General features: G+C 42.6%; 2 protein-coding genes across 11 annotated transcripts; one reads left to right on the top strand and one right to left on the bottom strand.

The window, feature by feature from the left end:
* Window positions 1-179: 179 nt before the first annotated feature.
* On the top strand, window positions 180-21,676 carry agfg2 (ArfGAP with FG repeats 2). Of its 10 annotated transcripts, none has more exons than XM_077500526.1 (19): window positions 304-453; window positions 905-984; window positions 2,606-2,704; window positions 2,783-2,958; window positions 8,658-8,845; window positions 9,712-9,864; window positions 13,220-13,557; window positions 14,529-14,622; window positions 15,020-15,135; window positions 15,233-15,371; window positions 15,437-15,536; window positions 15,609-15,698; window positions 15,795-15,827; window positions 17,585-17,794; window positions 18,339-18,411; window positions 18,503-18,543; window positions 19,848-20,096; window positions 20,766-20,836; window positions 20,916-21,676. In XM_077500526.1, exons 6-19 carry the CDS (start codon window positions 9,826-9,828, stop codon window positions 20,961-20,963), a joined length of 1,641 nt encoding a protein of 546 aa, XP_077356652.1. In that variant the 5' UTR covers window positions 304-453; window positions 905-984; window positions 2,606-2,704; window positions 2,783-2,958; window positions 8,658-8,845; window positions 9,712-9,825; the 3' UTR covers window positions 20,964-21,676. The 10 variants fall into 10 exon arrangements, with proteins under 10 accessions (XP_077356651.1, XP_077356654.1, XP_077356652.1 ...); XM_077500530.1 differs by having other exon boundaries at window positions 8,658-9,864; window positions 19,848-19,940; window positions 20,007-20,096; XM_077500525.1 differs by having other exon boundaries at window positions 180-323; window positions 8,658-9,864.
* Window positions 706-11,841, bottom strand: acap1 (ArfGAP with coiled-coil, ankyrin repeat and PH domains 1). Its single transcript, XM_077500520.1, has 23 exons — window positions 11,435-11,841; window positions 10,407-10,464; window positions 9,729-9,848; window positions 9,598-9,651; window positions 8,913-8,971; window positions 8,652-8,835; window positions 8,530-8,574; window positions 7,711-7,806; window positions 6,582-6,656; window positions 6,363-6,475; window positions 6,232-6,283; window positions 6,026-6,126; window positions 5,855-5,966; window positions 5,588-5,781; window positions 4,767-4,836; window positions 4,598-4,692; window positions 4,066-4,256; window positions 3,943-3,990; window positions 2,778-2,953; window positions 2,592-2,701; window positions 2,220-2,330; window positions 2,075-2,136; window positions 706-998 (listed from the first exon to the last, which is right to left on the bottom strand). Exons 1-23 carry the CDS (start codon window positions 11,485-11,487, stop codon window positions 901-903), a joined length of 2,277 nt encoding a protein of 758 aa, XP_077356646.1. The 5' UTR covers window positions 11,488-11,841; the 3' UTR covers window positions 706-900.
* Window positions 21,677-21,795: the final 119 nt, after the last annotated feature.

The raw sequence follows: 21,795 nt of genomic DNA, 5'->3' as shown, positions 1-21,795 counted from the left end.
GAATATCTACCTCTGAGGGAAACAAACAAAAAACATACTTTGTTTGTTAATACACGCACACACATTCTCCACAAATAAACGTGGTCTCCGGGTGGGACGCCAACGCGCTCCGCCAGCACCGAGACGAGGGCAAGCGATGTCTCGCCAGTGCCCATTTACACTCAACACCTTTTCTTTGTATGCCGCTTTTTCGGCTGAAAACCAGGATCGACTCATGTTGACGACTCGGAAGCCACGTTTAATCTCGAGAGGTTTTGCGAGACTTCCCGTCACATTCTTGAATGAACTCGGCTCGTGTGGGGTGTGTTGATACACCACACACGGTAGGTTCAAAACTGGAACTCCCGTGATTTTTTTTTCTCTTCGCGTGTGGTGTCTGTCAAAGATTGGAAATCAGCCGACAATTTTAAAATCTTGCCGTGTGAACCAGGCTTTAAGACTGCTTTAACACTGGCGGGTTTACTGTGCTAATGCTAGCTTAATATTGCTAGTGCTGCTATTTTGCTTAAGTTGGACAATGTTCTCTTTGACTATTGCAACTATTCTATTTTCATAATGGCATTTTTTAAAGTTTCTATATTTTTATTTATAGTTACCATAGAATGAAATGAAAAAACAAAGTGGCAACTAAGTGTGCCTTCTTGTGCCGTGATGTATTCATTCCTACACCGCTGGGTAAGCTAATTAATTTCGCCCGAACTCACATTTAAAATAAAATAAAACTTTATTCGACATATCCTTAGACAAAAAAAAAAAAAAAAAAAAAAGTTCAGTTCAAAGTATTTTCAACATTTTTGAATAGAATTATTCGTAAAAATATCCCTGTTCGAACAACAGTTTGCGGAAGGAATGGAACATGGGAAAAAAAAATCTTTTTACGCAGCATTTTTCTTTTTCTTTTTAGACTTTGCCATCTGCACTGCGACGCTTGAGCTTCTCTGGGTTCTTGGAAGCCATGTGCGAGAAGTCTCTGAAGATATGTTGGTAGGTTTCATCACCTGTGCGACACAAAAAGAGGTGATTTTTTAAAACAGAAATAAAAAACAAACAAACCAATAAGTCCATTGCTAGAAATTTGTCGTGCATTAATTTGTTTGTCCAACAGATGGCACTGTCGGCCCGAGGCGCAAAAGAGCGTTTTGCCAAGAGAAAGCCGAAGCCACCAATCAATATGTCAATAAAACATTTGTTTTTAGTAACAAAAACAAAACACAAAACAGGCGTTCAGATTTTAACAATGAGCTACATAAAAGCAAAGAGGATATGTTTTTATATTTCACAGTCCCCTTTACAGTCTATTTCCGGTTTGCCGAGAAGCAGGAAGTGTAGGAGGCAGGAAGCATGCGCAATACACTTTACCTCGTAGTTTGCACCAGGTGGCACACTGCACAAGCTGGTGAGACCAGCTCCATGTCTCAGGAGTGCAAGGACACACAAAAACAAAGTCAAAATGCTGACCAGCAGGGTCTTTGGGGTTTTGTTTTGAAATAAGCACACACGAACAAAACAAGGTACAAGAAGCCAGCCTGAACAGCAAAAACACAATGCATGAGCATGACCATGAAGGCCGCAATGCAAACAGGACTTGAGCATGCGTTACCCCCGTTTATGTGCAGTCAGTAACGCCTACTCCATTTTCACAGTATTATGCATTTTTGGGGGGGGTTTCAAAGTGCCATATGATATGTGCAAAGTGGAAGAACGACTGGTGGTGATAGAAGATCCTTTGTTCTATTGTCCTGTCACGACCGGTCTTCATCATTGATTCTGAATAGAAAACTGGATTTTCACGCTTTCTCAATGAAGGTGTAGTTCCCTTCGCCCCCATTTCAAATGAGAATTTGGGTTAACTTCACATTGAGGAAAAGAAGGCAACACTGTAGAACCAGTGTTTTTCAACTGCAGAACAAAAAAAAAAGTGCCAATTCCTTTCAGAGTGAGTTGAACTAATCATTTTGTCCTCCCAGAGCCCATCCACTTATTTGGTTCTTTAAAGCCTGGAGGCTCTTCCTGGTTTGGCCCTGCCCGCTCCCTGTCCCACCACCCCCGATCGCCCGACCCTTTGATGAGAGACCTGATTTTCCCAACGATCCATCCAGCTCTTGCATCTCCCTGTTCATCTTGGCAATCCGCAGCCTGGGAGACAAAAAGACAAAAAGAGTATCAGTCAAGGTTTCAGTTTTGGGTTCGGGGGGGGCAAATTTGTTCACGATGCTCACAAAGTGACGATGTCTGCGTTGGCGTTGTCCACGGCGATCGTTATGGGGTCCTTCTGGTTTTTGTCCCTGGCGTTGTAGTCTGCGCCTCGTTTCAAGAAGAGACACACCAGCCTGAGTTCGTACACAAGAGTGGAACTCATTTTACTTGGATATCAGATTGAAATGGAGAATTAGCACTATTTTCTATGCTAGAAAAGGTCATGTGGAAACTTTGACTGTTAACTGAGTCTGCGTTACACACATGCACGCGCAGCCACTTCCTGCACACAAAATCCCGTCTGCGTTGCATTTTGCACACTAAAGATTGTGATCAAGGTTGTTTATGGGTCCTTTATCTGCTCTAATACTTTGTGCGTGCATGTATGTGTGTACCCGGTGTGACCCAGGATAGTGGCGTGATGAAGCGGCCCTCTCCCATTTCTGTCCGCCTGGTTGACGTCGGCGCCATTCTGCAGCAGGAATTCGCACGCCGCCAGGGCATTCTGGTAGGAGAAAAATCAAATGCTTAAAAAGCCAGTGGTGGGTGTCATGGCGGTTTACGTAGGAACGAACCCTCACCACAGAAACGGCCTGGATCAGCGGCGTGCAGGCATCCTCGGCCGCGTTGACCCAGTTGACGTTGGCGCCGTGGGCCAACGCGTCCGCCATGACGGGGAAGTTCTGCAGGGCTGCCGAGCGGTACAACAACGCCCCCGGGTGAAGGCCGCTCAGATCCTCCTCTTCATCGTTCATATCTAAGGTACAATAAAAATACAATAACAGCTTTGATCAGTGGTTCGAAACATTCCTACGCAACAAATAGCGAGTTGCCTTCTAGCGAGGTGGTAAACTTCACAAGATGATGCAGAGAAAGGCAGTGGTGAGGTGAACGTTTCCAGCTGATCAATAAAAGGGACAGCAGAAGCCCAACTAGAGACAGAGTCGTTTGTGATATGCAATACGTCTTAAAAATGAGTCAAAAACCAAATGAAATGGCTAATAGGAAAGTAGTAATTAGTCATTTACAGGTTATAGAATACACACAAGCATCACTTTTCTGCGTTTTTCTAAATTTCAATTTTATATATACCATATAATGGCATATTCTATATCAATAGTTTCACAAAGAAGTTGAATATTTTCTGCAAAAACCTTTTTAAAACAGTCATATATTTTGAAAAAAAAAGAGTTAAAAATGTTCAAGAAAACGGCATGGATTTTCAAAAGAGCCATATATTATTTGCAAATGGTTCTCTATAATAGTAATTTTCTAGAAAGAAATCATACTTTATAGAGAAGTCGTATGTATCTTAAAAAAAAAACCCTCTTTATTTTCTAGAAAAAATAATAATAATAAAAGAAAAATAAACATTTTAAGTAATAATTTTGGCAAAAGTCATTTTCCTGAAAATTTTTTTAAGTTAAGCTTATTAATAGTAAATTTTAGAGAAAAAAGTTAAAATAGTAAAAGTCAATTTTCTGTAAAAAGTGATATATTTCTTAAAAAAAATTAAGGAAGTATATTATATTGAAAAAGGTTGCATGTTTTCCAAAACAAAGTTGTATATTTATGAGAAACAAAATAAATTTGAGGGAAAAAGTTGTATTATTTTTACAGAGTGATTGAGTTGAGTGCAAGTAGCGTAGGTCCCGCCTCTCTCTATGGAAGATGAAAAATGCTTCTTCTTTTTTTCCCGTGCGTGTGGTTATATGTTGGTGAACATTCGTGTGCGTGGGTGCTGACCTATGTGGGAGCCCGTGTTGTTCGTCTGAACGTCAGTCGGGCCTGACACTGAGGAGAGAGAACACTCGTGACGTGGCGGACATCTCACAGACGTTCCTCTGTGACTTTGCGGCTCCGCATTACCCGATCGAGGCAGAGTGCTTCGGCTCGGTTTGGGTTTGAGCGGCGGTTTCTCGGCGGTGCGGTCCTGCGTGGCCGCCCTGCTCCTCTTGGCACCCGGACGCTTCTGCAAGGTGTTCCGACCCGTCTCTGGCAGCTTTTGGATGAATTTCTTCTCCACATATTTGGACCGAATCCAGGCCTCCTTGTCTCCCCTTCAGCCACATAAGGAGTCATTTAGATTTTGCTACAATTAATATTGTAGGTACTCCAGAGAGCATGCGGTCACAACACGAAACATTTAGTCCGTGTACTTTCTACACTTCCTGTTTGCTGCGGTAGTGTCGAGATGAGGAAGTACGATCATGTAATCATGAGCCAAGGCCGAATTTTGACAGCACAAAAATCACATATTTCGATGTATTTGTTCCGCTACAAGTCGGACAAAATTCTCAATCCCATCCATTGGCCAAATCAAAATCAAGCAAAGAGCAAGACAGCTGATCTCAGCTGATCAACCCTAAAACGAGAGCGTCTTAATTTGCATTGCACATACCTTGGACTGGAGGCAAGGGGCTTCTTTAAGGTGATCTCATCAATACGGGCCTCGTAGATGCCGTTGATGACGCTGTTGCCCAATTCGCACATCAACTGCGAATACGCAATAAGATCTCAGCGGTCTCAAAACACCTTTTTTTTCCGTGCACGCAGAAGAAGAACGTTACCTTAACGAGTTCTGGCTCCCAGGAGTCCAGCGTAAGGGAGCGGACTTTGGAGAAGTGGACCCCGAGGCTCCTAAAAAATGAGCAAGTTGCCGTAGGGCCAAGTCACGTGTTAGTGTTCATTGTCTCAATCATGTTTAAATTTAGTCTCAGTTTTAGTGCAGTTTCAATCATGCTTGTTAGTTTTTATCACTAAAAATCGAGCATTACTTTTTAAATCTTTATTTTAGTTAAAGAAAAAAATATTATTTTATTCGTTATTCGAGCGTTTTTAGTCAACAAAAACAGTCAATATTTTAGTCTAGTTTTAGTCAGGACAACCATTTTAGCCCTGAATATAATTTTGTCAACAGATTATATTGAACATTTCGGATCTAAAACTATTTCACATAAAAAATTTCTCTTTCAATTTGACACACAATCAAAGTATATCAACAAGTGGCTACTATGGCTACTTGCTACGAGCTAGTAAATTAGCCAGCAATACTTAGCGTTCGGATTAACATTATTGTTGGAACATTGTAGTACATTATAGCCATTGGATTAATGTTATATTATAACTACATATAAACTATATATATCATATAAAATCATATAATTTTCATTTCATTTTTATTTATGAACTAAAATGTCCATCGATTTTAGTCCAGTTTTTATTCCATGAAGTACATTTTCGTCTTGTCTTCATTAGTCAATGAAAATGCATACAGACTTAGTCCTCGTTAGTTGGGTTTTAGTCAAGTTGAGTTTTAGTCTGGTGAAAAATGCCGAAATTATTTGAGTTGAGTTTGTGTTGACGAAATGAACACTCCGCCAACGTGTACCTGTGTATTCCCGAGCACACGATGCACAGCGTGATGCCAAGGTTGATGGAAGCCCAGTCGGGACCCGGCGCCCCGCAGTCGCAGCACTCTCGGTTCCCGGCGATGGCCTGAACCTCCTCCAGGGCCTTGACGCCCTCGTTCTCTTGACTGGCGACGGGGTGGCTGCCCGTCGACACCGAGCCGCACCGCTGCCGCTGCGAGAAACGGCGACACGCTTGACGAGGGGAGGCGGAAAAGGCGGGTGGCAGGGCGTGCGCGCGTTCTCACCGGACTGTTCTGGACGTCCGTGCGCTCCTGGAAGGCCGAGGCGATGCTGCTCTGCACGGCGCTGATCCACGCCTGCTGCTGCCTCTCCGAGTCGGCCTGCAACAGACAGCTTCTGCGGCCGCGTTATAGTCGCTCACCGCCACGCCGTCGCGCGCAATGGCGGAGACTCACTTGGACGGGGAGACCACTTCGAAACAAAAGCGCCTCTCGTTCTCGCCGCTGGGTTTCACCGTGCACAGACGCAAGTCCTCCACCACCACCGTGGGCTGGTCCTGAGGGACACTACGCATTCAAACATGCAGACCACACGCCAGCCACAAGACTCCTTTTGGCTACATCCCATTTGCAGAGCGTGAGCCTACTTTTTGCTAGCTTACCTTAAATTTCTTCTGATACACCAGCTGTTTTTTCTGAATGGAGAACCAGCGCCTGAGGGTGGAAATTATGAGACTCAAAGCATGAAAAAAAAAAAAAAGTTATTTATTTTTTTGTTTTTTTTGTCGCACACCTGCTCCAAGTCTTGAAGGCATTGCTTGCCCTTTTGTAGAGGTGTCCCTCCATGGCAACCCCATCGGCGGCGTCCGGATTGAAGTCCATCATGGAGTCGTCATAGGAAATATCCTGGAAACCCGACAATCCATCTTTATGTGACTTGAAGTTGTAATGGTTTGAATAGGCTGAGAAAAGCGTGTCAAAAAGCAGGCTCAATAATAATAGATACAATCACCTTTTTTTTAATGGCGGCGTGTCGTTGCTCCATGTCCCTCTTCTCCCGTGCAGAATTCAAGACAAACTGTGTATGCTGTTGAAACATAACAAAAGACTGAAGCTTGTTTATCTTGAAACTCAACTCAACTTTATTTATAAAGCGCTTTAAGAACAGGCGTTGCTGTATACAAAGTGCTGTACATAAACATCAGTTTTGCAGTAAACAAGAACAAAGCAAACATTTTGAAGTGCAAATATATATATTTTTTTTACGATTTATTAGTGAAAACCAGGGTTACAGTGGATACTCGTGGTTCTGCACCCACAGATTTTATTATTATTTTTTTAAGTTTGCATTTTCCCTCTTTTTTTTTTTTTTTGGTTTATCAGCATTTCGACAAGAATTTTGTGGGATTGTTTTTTTTTTTTGCACTTCTCAATGCTTGATAATGCTCGTCAATTCGACATGAATTGTCTGTCTACTCTGAATGGATTCACTGCACACTCAAATCATGTGCTAAACACATTTTTGGGGTTAAAAACAACATTTTTTTTTCCGCAGCATTCATCCTTAACTCCCGCTTGTCGTCTTAGTCTCCTTCCTGTGCTTTAACATTTATCACATGATATTTGACGTAATAACCATGCCGCAGAACAAGTTAATTTCCTGTCTTGACACACACGCGGTGTCGGACTGAGCCATGTGAAATATTTCCTGTTGTTGCTCGCTATTTCCTGTCAAGCCGCCACAGCAATTTTATCTACTCGTGGTATGCAAATGCCCAATTGGAGCGTAGCAATTTCATGCATCCGTTTTCTGTGACAGGAATCCTTTGAACTCAGTTGAGTTGGAATCTCAAAGACAAACGGAACATGGACATTGATTACCAGAAAAAATAAGACATATATTTTCAATTTGAAAGGCACGGTCTAAATATGATATAAATACAGGACTTTTACCCATGAGCTCCTTCTCAATCTACACCTCTGGGCTTCTGTTAATGTGTGGTGGTGATTTTTTCCTAAACCCCACCCCTCCCAGCCTGTATTTTGCCAGTTGTACATTTTTGAGACCAAGAGTTCCATTTTTATTTTTTTATTTTTTTACCATTTATATCCTAATAATATGTAATAAGAAGAAGAATTACCTCGTCACTCAGCTTTTGCCGATAACGATCCAGTTCTGACAAGGACTGGTAGCCATTCTGGAACAACTGGGCTTGAGCATCCATTAGTGACAACATCTGGCAGAGAGTTTTGAGGGAAAAAAAAAAAAAAGAAAAAAAAGTCTTATCATTGAAAAATAAAGTTGTGTATTTCGGGATATAAATTCCAATATTTTCAAGATACAAAGTCAGCCAGTTTCAACATCAAAGTTGTAATCTTATGAGAAAGAAGTTTCAAAACATGAAAATTCAATTACAACAATAAAGTTGCATATTTTTTAGATTAAAACTGTATTATTAGAGGGCGGCACGGTAGTCGAGTGGTTAGCACGTCCGCTTCCCAGTTCTGAGGTCTCCGGTTCGAGTCCAGGCTCGGACCTTCCTGGGTGGAGTTTGCATGTTCTCCCCGTGCCCGCGTGGGTCTTCTCCGGGTACTCCGGTCTCCTCCCACATTCCAAAGACATGCATGGCAGGTTGATTGGGCGCTCCGAATTGTCCATAGGTGTGAGTGTGAGTGTGGATGGTTGTTCGTCTCTGTGTGCCCTGTGATTGGTTGGCAACCAGTCCAGGGTGTCCCCTGCCTACTGCCCAGAGCCAGCTGAGATAGGCGCCAGCACCCCCCGCGACCCTTGTGAGGAATAAGCGGTCAAGAAGATGGATGGATGTATTATTAGAAGAATAAAGATATACATAATTTTTGCCGGAGAGGCGGCGGGTGCTCTCGCGAGATGCACAATTGAATGTGAACTTTTAAAACTTGCATAAAAAGTCGACGTCGGAATTGGATTCGACTTCACTCACGGCCATCAATAGTTCAGTCTTCTTCTTGGCCTCAATGATGTTAATCTGCAACAAAAATGAAAAGGCGCTCCAGTTTAGAGGCTGATAGGTCCACCCAAAAATTGACATCACCTCTTCCTCACCTCCAGGACATAATCCAAGGCCCCAGATCTGAAGGCCCGGCGGGCGTTGAGTAGCGCGCTGCTGGCCTCCTCCACCTCGTGGGGCTTCCCACGAGGTGCCTGAGCGTTCCTGGCCAGAGCGCCCTCCAGGGATTCGCTGCTGCGTTCGAACTCCTTGCGCGCGTCCTTGAAGCGGCGCACATCTCTGAAACAAAGTAAGAAAACACACACAAAATACTGACGCTGAGTGACCTCGACTTGACGAGTTTTGTGGCCACGTACTCTTTTACGAAGGTCTGGAGCTTCGTCTTGACTGATTTCTGTGTGATGTCCATCACCTCCTACGGGTGAAAGCGGGTCTCATGTTACGTCCATTTTCAAGATGAAAATACTCATATCTAGTGCTGTCAAAGTTAAAGCGTTAACTCACTAATTAATCACAAAAAAATATCGCATTAATCATGTATTAACGCAGATTAATCGCACTATTCATTTTGACTGCAGACGATCCTTTAGCTTGACAGCGGACGGCTACGTTAAAGGTAGCACAGGTTGTGTATGAACAATAAACATAACATGCATGAAAGTGAAGCATTTAATAAATGTTTGCATGTGACATTCAGAATATTTGTTCATGTCAAATTATATGGATCTTTTTCTTCCACTTTAAATTATGCAAGTAATGTAACTGATTAGAAAAAGAGGAGGATGAGACGTCCTCTTCACATTAAATGCCGAAAAAATTAACACATAAGAGGTGCATTTTAAATTTGGCGGGTGTAAAATGTTGATAAAAAAAGACTTTTTAAAAAAGCGATTAATCGCGATTAATCAACATTTTAAGATGTGATTAATCTGATTAAAAAATGTAATCGTTTGACAGCTCTACTAATATCACGAGAAAAAAAAATCAAAAGAATTTGTCAGTAGCTTTACAGCCTCGAGTGCAACAAGCAGACTAACTCACCCCCTGTGCATCCAAGATGAGGGACAACTTTTCGGAAAATGTCTGCAAACACTCCTGAAAGAAAAACAAGATTGTTTGGATGCACATGAACTTGCACAAATGAGTGTTTTTCAGAAGCGTGCGGCCCTCACCTCCATGGTGGTGTCCCCGGAGCGGTGCTGTCCGAGACTCTGGAGGCCGCTCACGAAGCTCTTGCTGGTCTGGTAGTAGACTCGGCCGGCCTCCAGCATGGCCTGGCATTGTTTCACGAGCTACAAGACAACAGAGGTGTGAAGAGGGGTAGGAAGAAAACAAAACAAAACAAAACTTTGATCTTGCAAACATCTGACCTTCCGGAAAATTGCAACACTTTTTCATCTAAAACAATAGACTCGTAACTTGTCTTTATTCTCGCAATATTACGACTTCATTTTCATGTTATATGTTGTTAGAATCATTTTATTACGACATTAATCTAAAAAGTACTTTTTTAATGACTTTTATTGCAAATATACAACTTTATTCTTGTAATAGTATAACTAATTTTCAAAGTATATGACCTTTTTCTTGAAAATATGCAATTATTGACAAATAGTGACTTAATTCCATGAAAATATTCTTAAAAAAAAATACACGACTTTAAAAATATACATGTCATTCTCATATTAAATTTATAATGTAAAAATACACTTCTTGAAAATATGACTTTAATCTCATAATTCTATTTATAAATACAGTATACAACTTTTTGCCTCAAAAATATACAACTTTATTCTCAATATATTACAACTTAAATTGAAAATGAATGAACGACTTCATTCAAATCTCACCTTGTCTAATCGCGTCTCAAGTTCACCCACGTCAGTCTGGACCGCCTCAATTTCAGCTCTGAAGCACACAGACACACACGCAAATGAAAATCAGCTTTTTCTTCAATTGACTCGCAACAATTCTAGACACTTTTTTTTTAAAAATAATCTTAGTGGACTTCTGGAGATGTTCACAACTCTGCATCCAGATGCAATGAATTGCGCTTGTGCAAAGTCACCACTGGCTAATTTAAAAAGAAGGTTTTTTTTGTATTTTACAGAACAATGCTATGTTTATATTTATTCATAACAACACTTCTGAGAGGTAAAGGTTCCTTTCTTGTCTCAACGCCTGTGGCCCAAAAGTGAAGTTTCACACTTCCTGCAGCGCTCGGCTCACTTCCTTCCTTTTCACCTCAACTGTTACCTGTCAACACGAGCCTGCACTTAAAAAAAAAATATTAAAAAAATGGCCACGCTTACACTATACACCCACACCTTTCTCCTGCTTTTGCGTCACCTTGAATTGTTTTGTTTTCCGCTCCCTTTCTTCCTTTACCCTGTCAAACTTCTTTGGAGACATGGTATGTGTGTGTGTGTGTGTGTGTGTGTATGGGGGAGTCAAGTTTGAAAGATGCCAGATCAGCTGCAGGGCACAATACTGTGACTCAGACATTGGGCACACCCAAAAACTACTCTCGCCGGCTTACTTGCCTTGACATATGCTCACTTGTATGGCTTAACATTGAAAGTGCTCAAACGGTGGTTCATTACATATACAAGACCCATATTTTAAATTCTCTCACAATCTCACGGCACTCTACCAAAATATCACAGAAAGTAACGAAAACTGAAAATTGATTTAAAAGATGTGAAGCCTTGAACTAAATCGAATTGTTCCACTACCGTTCTTGACTTGTATGGAAAAAAAAGATACGTATTAAATCGTCTTTTATTAGAGATACATCAATAGACAGACACCGGCGTGTGACAAATGATAAATCATTACAACCCACCCGCACCATTTCTTTACTCTCACGTGGAGTTACCTGAAGCGTGGGGAGTCCTTCAAACATTCCTCAAAGTCCACTTTAATAGTCATAATCTCCTTCGTTTAGACGCAAAATAACATCAAACAAATACAAATAAAACAAAAAGTAAAACCACAATAAAAAAATTTAAAAAATCCAACTTCGTCCTGGCAAGGTTTACTTTGTCATTTTGTGGGATCCAGTTTGGTTGACTTGTTTTAAATGTACGTGCGACTTGCTGTGTACGATGATGGAAGCTCGGCTGTCGGCGGACGTTTTTGACGCGTCATCGAGCGCGCGCGACACACATGCGCGCGCATTAGTGTGTGTTTTTCTTGACTGGCAACCAGTTTTCTTCCCACGCAACACGCAACGCCGCCCACTGTGTGCAAACAAAAAAACATGCACACACAAAAACACACTTTGGAGTTGAGCCTTCATGACGGCTGATGCCACGCACGCCGGAATTCAATTAGTCACATGACTCGAACAAAGCTATGACAGTGCTTATTTTAGGCCAAATGTGTCGAAAATGATTTAACATGATCTAATATATGCGTCGAAAGACAGTTTAAAGTTGTGGTTTTCACCGTACAACGGTATCAAATTATATTCAAAAACAACACGCACTTTCGAAGTGGGCTTGAATGTTACACGAATGACGTCACACACCCGGAAACCTGAACGGTCACGTGATTCCGAGCAAGTTACAAACATGCCACACGAACGACTGTCGAGCGCCCTCTGCTGACCAAAAAAAAACGACTCGACTTGTCAAAAAATATTTACAGCGCTTTATGCTCTAAAAATGCAAGAATTGGAGGACATTTTCTGCTTCACCCTTCCTAATAAAATATATAATTCATGAACAAAATACAGAAAGAACATACACAAACAGTATAAAACAAGACAACGCGTGTGTAATTTGGCATACATTTGGACTTTTAGCACTCTTGGATTCGAATGTCGGACGGCATCTATTGTTGGCAGGAATAACAGTACAAAAAGTAGAAACTGACATGACGAGAGGAGGTAGGACTCAGACGCAGAGTGTAAGTTGGCCAACAAGGCTGCAGCTTTAATCGCACGAAACTCAAATCGCTTCTCAAGGAGGGAAAAAAGGCTGAACAAAAAGAGCTCCAAACTGGAGATACAAAAAAGGGCACTCAAAAACAGGGACAACAAAAGGCGCTCCACAAGGGAGGAAAACCAGGGCAAACTAAAGGGGCTAGGCTAGGCTAGGCTAGGCTAGGCTAGGCTAGGCTAGGCTAGGCTAGGCTAGGCTAGGCTAGGCTAGCCTAGGCTAGCCTAGGCTAGGCATCAAACAAGGACTGTGGTACGAGGACGCTTCCATGCACTGAGATTTGTGACACTTCGGCAACCAACTGGCGAATGAAGGTGGCTTTTATTGTCCGGGTTGATTGGAAACAGGTGGTGTTGATCATGGGCGTGGGCCGGTAATCATTGAGCTGCAGGAAGGGTAAGTGACCTGGGGTGAGAGTAGAGTTAGGACTATCAAAATAAAACAGGAACATGACTGTAAAACAAAAGCAGTGGCGGCGTGACAGAAACAGGGGGAGATCCAAATAAACCAGTGACAATGACGGCTCCTTCTTTGGTAGCCTTTTTTTTTTTTTTCTTAAATTAAGTATGCGCAGATGCGTCGCACACTTATTATTGTAAGGTCCGTTTTTCAAAACCAAGAGCATCTTTCCGGTCGCATGCTTTTATTCTGAAGAAAGTAAAGGATCTTTACATCCTATTCAGTCTAACTTGCTTCCTCCTCACGTTGGGGCGAAGCAGGAGCGGAGTGGCGTTCTCTCCAACCACCAGCCCGCCCCTCGACCCCCAAGCCCCCCGCCCCACAATGCGGCGGTGAAGTGGCGGAGGTGGAGAGCCTGGGAGACGGAGCTCGGACGGAGGCTCGACCGCCCCCCACCCCCACCCCCACCGCGCCTCTCCTCCGGATCCACGATGTCGAACCGCAAGCACCGGGACAACCAGGAGATTTGCGCACGCAAGGTTCGGGAGCTGGCCCAGTCCGGAGTAAACAAACACTGCTTGGAGTGCAACCAGCCTGGGGTGACGTACACGGACGTGACCGTGGGCACCTTCGTGTGCACGTCGTGCTCCGGAATGCTGTGAGTAGCATCTGCAGTCGTAGTAAGCTAAATGGCAGGCCCGGAGATTGCGCCACCCTTGCACATGTTGGTGCAATCATAAAGAGAGATTGTTTTACATACTGTCTGTCTTCCCACAGCGGTTTAAAAACCAGTCATTCGGTGCAAGGTTTGTTTCTTTCCGTCCCCTCCACTAGCTCCTCTGGAGTGTGGGCGTGTGTGTTTATGTGTGTGGACACATTTTGCATGTTCAGCCCACTCCTGGTGCTCCACAGGAAGGCCACTCTGTTGTTATTGCCCAATCCAGCTGTGTTTGAGCATTTCGTCGGTATCCTTGTTATCCAGCCTAAAGTCCAATTAGTAGCATATTTCAGCACACTTGTACAATATGCAGGGCGCACTTAGGGTACAATAATAAAATCTCAAAAATGTTTAATACATTTGTTTTGTTTTGTTTTAAATATAAACTGTGACAAAAGCAAAACATCATGACTTGAAAAGAATGAACGAGAGGATGGAGTAAAAATAACAAAAGATAACATTTGAGATTTTAACCTTTTTTTGTATTCACTACTGTGGCATTTCTTCACACTATTAGTATTACTATTCCTTAATTACAGGTAAGCTACGCGTACCTCGTGAGGCACAACCCTAGCCATAAATGACACAAATAAACTAAACTAGTTGTTCTACTAATGCACAGAATGACATCACGAACGAGGACTAGTACATTGAGCTTAAGCTTGATATCAAGGATATCGCATAAACGCTCCAACGGCTTTCCGTATGCCCCCCCCAGCATGGATGAAGGTTTTTTTGTTCACACACGTTAGAAGGCCCCCGCGCACAAGCGCACACCCACTATGAAGATGTTTCCACTTTCCACGCCCACCTGCTGTTTCCTCTGCCCGGAATGACGACACATGAGTTCTACTTGTGTTTATTTGTTGTTGTTGTTGTTGTTTTCTTAACCACTCGCCATCCTACCCCAGGAGAGGCCTCAACCCTCCGCACAGGGTCAAGTCCATCTCCATGACGACCTTCTCCCAACAGGAAGTGGAATTCCTCCAAAACCACGGCAACGAGGTGAGTGAACAAACCAGCAGAAAAAAAACTCTTTACTCTACTTCCTCCCAAGCGCTCCAGCATCCCATCCAAAGGATAATGGGTGATTCGGCACTCAAGCTTTTAGGTGGAGTGCTTTTTGTTTGACTGGCGGCCAGCACGTGTGTGTTGCTATTTATGGGGGTTTGGGAAGTAAACAGTACCCTAAAAGTCTTTATAATATAGTGTGCTGTGGGAAAAATGAAACAACAGAAGCCCCAGAACGGAACTCTGCGGAACACCACATATGACAAATGGGGCAGTGCTGGCTTCAGAGTGACCAAGGCTAACACAGAGTTCTGTCAGCCAAATTCAAATGACGTTTTTGGCATCCGACTCGCTTGCCTTGAAATCAGCCCTCCGTCCCGTTTGCGCTCAGGTCGGCAGGAAGACGTGGCTGTGCGCGTTTGACCCCAAGACGGACGGCTGCTCTGATATGAAGGACTCGCAGAAGTTCAAGGAGTTCCTGCAGGACAAATACGAGAAGAAGAAATGGTGAGACGATGGCCAAACGCGACGTTAAAATAAGTTACAAATTGTCCCATCGTCCAACATTCATCCTTGTTTCGTCGTCGTCCGTTTTCTCTTTGAGGCATTTTTCCAAATGTAAGAACCGGAGGGATGTGGAGGGACCTTGGAGCCCAGGTGTCCAGACCGTCCTCGTTCACGGTCCACTGGCCGGCCAGCCCCCTCATAACCTGCCCCCCAACGCGCGGCCTGCCAGGACGATGGTGAGAGATGCTCTGTCGGCAGTCGTGATACCGTAACTCCCGTCTTCGTCTTTCCGTCTTGGCAGTGGGATCGAGCTGCGGCCGCCTCGCCCGCCGACGCCCGGCCCGACGTGTTTACCGCACGCCCCTCGCGCTCGCAAAGCTTCCGGGACCCGCCGCTAAAAGGTATCGTCACTCGCTTGACCGTTTGGCGCCGTCATCGAATCGAAAACGTTTCCGTTTGTCTCTGTATTGTAGACCAGAATGTCTGCGGGATTGAGAGACAGCGTCCGGGGTCCTTGTCCTCAGCTCACGGTCCTTCCTTCCCTGCCCTCCCCCGGCCTTCAGGTGGGCATCGCAAACTGCTTTCTGGTCCCTTTTGATTTGTCCTTTCCGATTAACAGCCTCTTCTGTTATATGTGTGTGTGTTTCCTGACTTTGTAGCCGGTAGCTCGTTCAAAAAACACTTCATGTTAGGTAAGAGCGCCCCCGTCGCACTGGTTTGCTGTATGCCTAATGTCCATACGCATCATCTCTCATGCATCGAGTCCTTTGCCGCTCCAATCAGACGGGTCCTCACTTTGCTATTTTTAGGAGGCCGCGGCTGCTGCCTGTGCTCAGCGACGAGCTGCTGATATTTCACTCCGCGTCTGCGGCATCAAAGCACTTAAAATAAATATGTGGGGCACCGACGTAATCTCGCAGTGGCCACACATTCGTTTTTCCAAAAATAGCCCTTATCTATTCTCAACAACTACGGCGAGTTGTACATATTCAACACATCAGCAGTTCTGCACTCGCACACTTTATGCACATTTTATATCAGCAAGATAGTCGGTTAGTTCAAGTTTCGAGAGGTTAGCTGATTATGTAAATTTCAATAAAAATGAATAATAATGTGTCATTCAAGAAAGAAAAGCCTGGCTTTATTAGCTGCTAGCATACTCTGTGGCTAATGGTTGCTGCCGGCTAAGATGCTAACCATGCTAATCTTTTGTTTTTGTGTGCTGAATTGACCACAGCTAGTCACTCAATCATATTCCAAACATCGGCAGTTCTGCTCTTATACACTTTATATTGTATCTATAATTTAGTCTGTATTGTTAGGAGTTTAGCTAACTATGTAAATGATTAAATAATCATAAAAATGTCACTATTTGGAAAAGAAAGACAGGCTGTATCAGCTGCTAGCATGCTCTGCGGCTAATGATTGCTGTCGGATAAGATGCTAACCATGCTAATCTTTTGTTTTTGTGTGCTAAAATGACCACAGCTAGTCGTACATATGTTACACTTTATACTAGGGCTGGGCAATATATCGAAAAAATATCGATATCGCGAGATTGGGCCATGCAATATGCATATCGCAAAGACATGCAATAATTTTCATATGGAATTTTTGGCTTTTACCTGAAATGGACCAATCAGACACAAACTTAAATGTGCATCACCATCTAATAGTTTAGGGTAATTACAGGGTAATAATAGTGTAATTACATTTAATTAACTAGGAACACATTGAACTTGCTTTTTACCACATTAACATGTTATTCTTTCATTTGACAATAAAAATGTTATTTCTTTAGGTACATGTTAAATATCGCAACAATATCGATATCGCGATATTCAACAACTATAACGCATGTCACATGTTTTTCCAATATCGTGCAGCCCTACTTTATACTGTTTCTGTAATTTAGTCTGTGTTGTTTTGAGTTGATTTTAAGAGTTTAGCTAATTATGTAAATGATTAAATGATCATAAAAATGTCACTATTCGGAAAAGAAAGACAGGCTGTATCAGCTGCTAGCATGCTCTGTGGCTAATGATTGCTGTCGGCTAATATGCTAACCATGCTAATCTTTCGTTTTTGTGTGCTGAATTGACCACAGCTAGTCGTACATATGTTACACTATATACTGTTTATGTAATTGAGTCTGTGTTGTTTTAAGTTGATTTTAAGAGTTTAGCTAATTATGTAAATGATTAAGTAATCATAAAATGTCACAACTTGGAAAAAAAGACTGTATCAGCTGCTAGCATGCTCTGTGGCTAATGTTGCTGTGGCTACCGGATGCTAACCTTTCATTTTTGTGTGCTGAAACGACCCTGCAGCAAGTTTGCTATTTCTTTTTTTAATAATTTAAACTAACCCTCGATATCTCTTCTCCATCTGTTGGTGTTTGTTGTGTTTATCTGGGCCTTCTTCCTTTTTTGTGTGTGTGTTTTCTCAGGTCGCACCGCATCAACATCGGGGCCCTTCAGAGCCTTCCCCAAATCTCTCAGCTTGGACTTCGGAGGGCTGAAACAGCCGCAGCCTCCTCTTCCTCAGTCTCTGTCCCAGCAGCAGCAGCAGCAGCAGCAGCAGCAGCAGCAGAGCACTGCCAACAGCCAGGACAGGTACGCTGCAGTGTCCCACTTGGACAGCGTCTTCTCGGAAACAGGTACGCCACTTTCGACAGACAGTCGACCTCACAATTTAGGGACACAAAAATTCCTTTATACATGAAAATGATGACTCATTTATTTTTGTAAGTATTCAGCAGGGCGTTCGAGTCACTTTACATTAAACAGCAGAAATCCACACTCACTTAGTTGTATTGCGCTCGTATTGGCATGTTGGCTTTAAGTGCAGAGTCCAGATTGTCACGGCCCGCTCAGCTCGATTGCGTAACGTCCTTCCTCCAAATGCCAAGGTTGTTAACCGCTGAATTACGCTCATTGTGTTTGCTCTGCATCACGCACAGTTTGCTTCAAAGGGTTCCCTTGACTCCTTTTAATCGGTTTAAAATCAGCCGCTTTTGACTCGCCAAGGCAGATTTTATTTCTTTTCTTTTTTTCTTTTTTTTAAATGTGCTAAGGAGGAGTTTGTTTCCTGACTCTGGTCACAGCACTTTATTTATTTTTTTCATTTCAGTATTGGATTTAAAGCACGTGTTTCTCACTTGAATCAAGGGAAAAAATTCTGTGTGAAATGTTTGTCTGCAGCACCCCCTGCTGGGCCTCCGCAGTATAGCACTCTGTTTGGCAGCCAGCTCTCTTCTGGCTCCACTCCTGCCAGGTAGCTTTTTTTAATGGATTTTTTTCTGTGAAATCATCACTTCTCTGCCATTTTTGTAAGTTCTTAAATTCTTGGCCTCTTCTCCCACCAGCTCTCCGGGTGTTGATGCAATATCCACTCAAACATTTGCAAGTAAGCTGGAAACATTTTGATTTAGATGTTTGGTGGTTTTTCTGAACCTGTCCTCATTGTTAACTGAAAAACTCACAGATGAACTGTTTTAGTGCAAAGGCCAAAGCAATAAAACTATTAAAAAATAGTGGGCAATTAAAAAAAACGGGCATAACGGGTGTCCGTCAGTGACAAACTGACTGACGGATGGACATAGCAACCAAAACAAGTCGAAACACACCAGTCAGCAGAAGCGATGTCGTCATCCAAACAAACACGGATATTCTCCAGGATCGTTTTCTTCATGAATCGATGTCTACTTTTCATTCAAGTGCAAACATTCACACACTTCACTAAACCATGTCGAATTTGAGCAGCCTCAGATGCCTCAGAAGATAAATTTGATCTTCAAAGTTGAGTCTGATTTCATCTCTTGAGAGGTCAAAACTTCCAAAACGTTGAAAGGGTTCAAATCTCGGACGATGACCCTCATGCCTGCTATTGGAATTGACTTGCCATTGATATTTGAACAGTTCTTGAAAATTTCAGGTTCACATCTTTTTCCGAAGGTTCTGGTTGCTATGGACATTTGAAGTATGGACATTTGAAGTATGGACATTTGAAGTTGCAAGTTGCAAAACTTCTCAAAACAGGATTTCTACCTTCCAACATTAAAACTGCTGTAACTTTGTCAAATTTTGAGCTACATCCTTGTATGATATGTCATTTTAAAGGGAATTAATTGCAGAATTTGAATATATCAATATCTCAATTTTGAACTTTTTTTTTTTGGGCACATGAGGACCCTTTTGCCAGAGCCGGTCACAAATGAAATACCAGTCTGTGTTTTAGGTGCTTTGATGCCACCTTGTGGCATCTAGAAGTAATTGCAAACCCCTTTCAGGTGGACTTTCCCATTTTGCAGAATTCATCCCTTTCCCCATTCAAATGGCACTTTATTATAAATCTGAATATGAGTTTTTTTTGTCAAAAATATGCCGATCAACAATTCTAGTTCAGTTTGCACGCGGTTCTTGAAGCTTCCCAACATTTCGCCTGTTTGAAGGTGTGGTCATCCTGTCCTGTGAAAATGAGAGCCTGCAAAAAAAGACAAGAAAAAAAAAAAGCAAGTGCCTGTAGAGACAACATATCATAACATACTGTATGTATGTATGAGTGAGTGAGAGCGTCTGAATGTGTTTGTGAGATGTGTGTCACTGTTTAGTGTTGTGCATAATAGTGTGGCGTGTTCACCCCACACGCCGTCAATGATCTTTTTGACCCACTGAACTCCCCTCCCCCCTCTTCTTCTGTGCGTGTGTTAGATTTCCCCAACCCATTCAGCTCCAGCTCCAGCTCCACTTCCCAGCAGCCCGCTGCGCTCTCGCCCAGTAACCCTTTCAGCAGCTCCCCGGGAGGTGAGTTTGGTTTGTCCATCGTCCCGCCACCTCAGCGACCTATCACAATCTGCTGCCCCCCCCCAGGCGACGGCACGTTTGTCACCTCGCCCACTTCGGTGTTCCCGCCGCCGGCCTCGTTTGCCCGAGAGGTCGCCAACAACCAGGAAGCCAACGGTAACGCACAGCAGAACCGTTTTGGAAAATAATCTTTTTGTTTTTTTGTCCTCAATATTGCGAATGCAGTTTACTGTGCAAGTATTCTAATAATAATAATAATATCATAGCAATTATTTACAGAGGATGAAGAATATATGCAAGTGAGTGTTGTTTTATTTTCTATAGTGCTGTCAAAGTTAAAGCGTTAACTAATTAATTAATCACAAAAAATGATCACATTGATCATTGTATGACCACAGATTAATCACACTATTAATTTTGACCGCAGATGATCCTTTTTAGCCGACAGCGGATGGTTACATTAAAGGGAGCCGTTCGAGTTTGAGCAATAAAACAGAACTACCGATACATGCATTTAATAAATGTTTACATATGCCGTAGGTCTTTTTTTTCTCATTTTAAATTATGCAAATAATTGATTAGAAAAAGCAGGATGAGCGTGCGCAGTGAATCTCAATTTTTGAAGACGTCCTCATAACATTAAATGTCGAAAAAATTAACACATAACAGGTGCACTTGAAATTTAGCCGGAAAAATATGTTGGGGAAAAAAAGCATTTTTAACTCTGCGATTAATCAAAATTCTAAGATGTGATTAATCTGATTAAAAAATGGACTCGTTTGACAACTCTAATTTTCTCTCCATTTTTTATTTTTTTTTTTCCAGGCTTCGCCGCCTTCGCCGCGTGCGACTCGCAGCCCAAAGTCCCTCGGCCCATGTCGGTGAACCCTTTTACCGTGAGTGCTCCTTTTTTCACCTGTTTTTCTACGTAGGCTGCGTCGGCAACAACTTTGTTTATGTGTCGCTCTCTTTCAGGGGAATGTTTATCCTCGTCGAGGCGCGTCACGAAATCCTTTCATCTGACCAACAGATCGTCCTGATTCCCCTCACTCGTCGGTCTCGGGGAAAAGTCAACTGTCGTCGCGGCCGCCGCCATTTTCAACACCTCTGGAGGATTTTCCTCCTCCCAATGTCCTCTTATTTATGTGTGTGCGTATGTTTAAAAAAACAACAACAACAACAAAAAAGCCTGAATGTAATTATGACTTTAACTAGCGAGATCTATTTTAATTAACACCAATAGCATTTTTTGTGTGTGTGTGGAGGCGGAAGGCCCAAATTGAACTGCTACTTTGCTTTCATCCCTCTGCTTCAAAATAGACAACTTCCGTTTTCCCGTTTTGAAAACTTGCCAAAAGGAAAGAAGGAAAGTCACCCCAAATATGAATTTTTCAGTTTTTGAAGGATTGCCGCCTTAATGCCTGTCTTCTGTTTGTTTTCCTTTCCAGGAAGTTCGCCACTGCCAGGCTGCATGAGCTTTGAGGGCTAAAATAAATGCTACTGAATGTAAAAAAAACAAAAAAGACAAATACACCATAACTTATAATACTCGATAATATATTAATGCTTCTTATACTGGACCAAAATGTTTGTTTGTTTTTACATGGAGGGAGGGGTGGTTCAAGTTTCTTTACATTTTTGTGTAACCTCGTCTTTGTCATGGCAAGTATTCATAAAATCAGTTTTTTTGCCTTACTGCATTGTTTTTTCCAGAAAATAAAGCAGTTTTACACCAACTTCCTTCTGTATTTTTCCACCAGGGGGCAGACGTGGCACACTTTTCTCAAGGCCTCGAGGTTACTTTGGGATGCACGTTACGTAACACGTAGCCTGCTTTATGAATCGTGCTCCTATT

Source organism: Festucalex cinctus, chromosome 16 (assembly GCF_051991245.1).
Source record: "Festucalex cinctus isolate MCC-2025b chromosome 16, RoL_Fcin_1.0, whole genome shotgun sequence".
NCBI classification, from domain to species: Eukaryota; Metazoa; Chordata; class Actinopteri; order Syngnathiformes; family Syngnathidae; genus Festucalex; species Festucalex cinctus.
The sequence above is the reverse complement of the archived record's forward strand: the minus strand, read 5'-3'. Positions and strand labels throughout refer to the sequence as shown.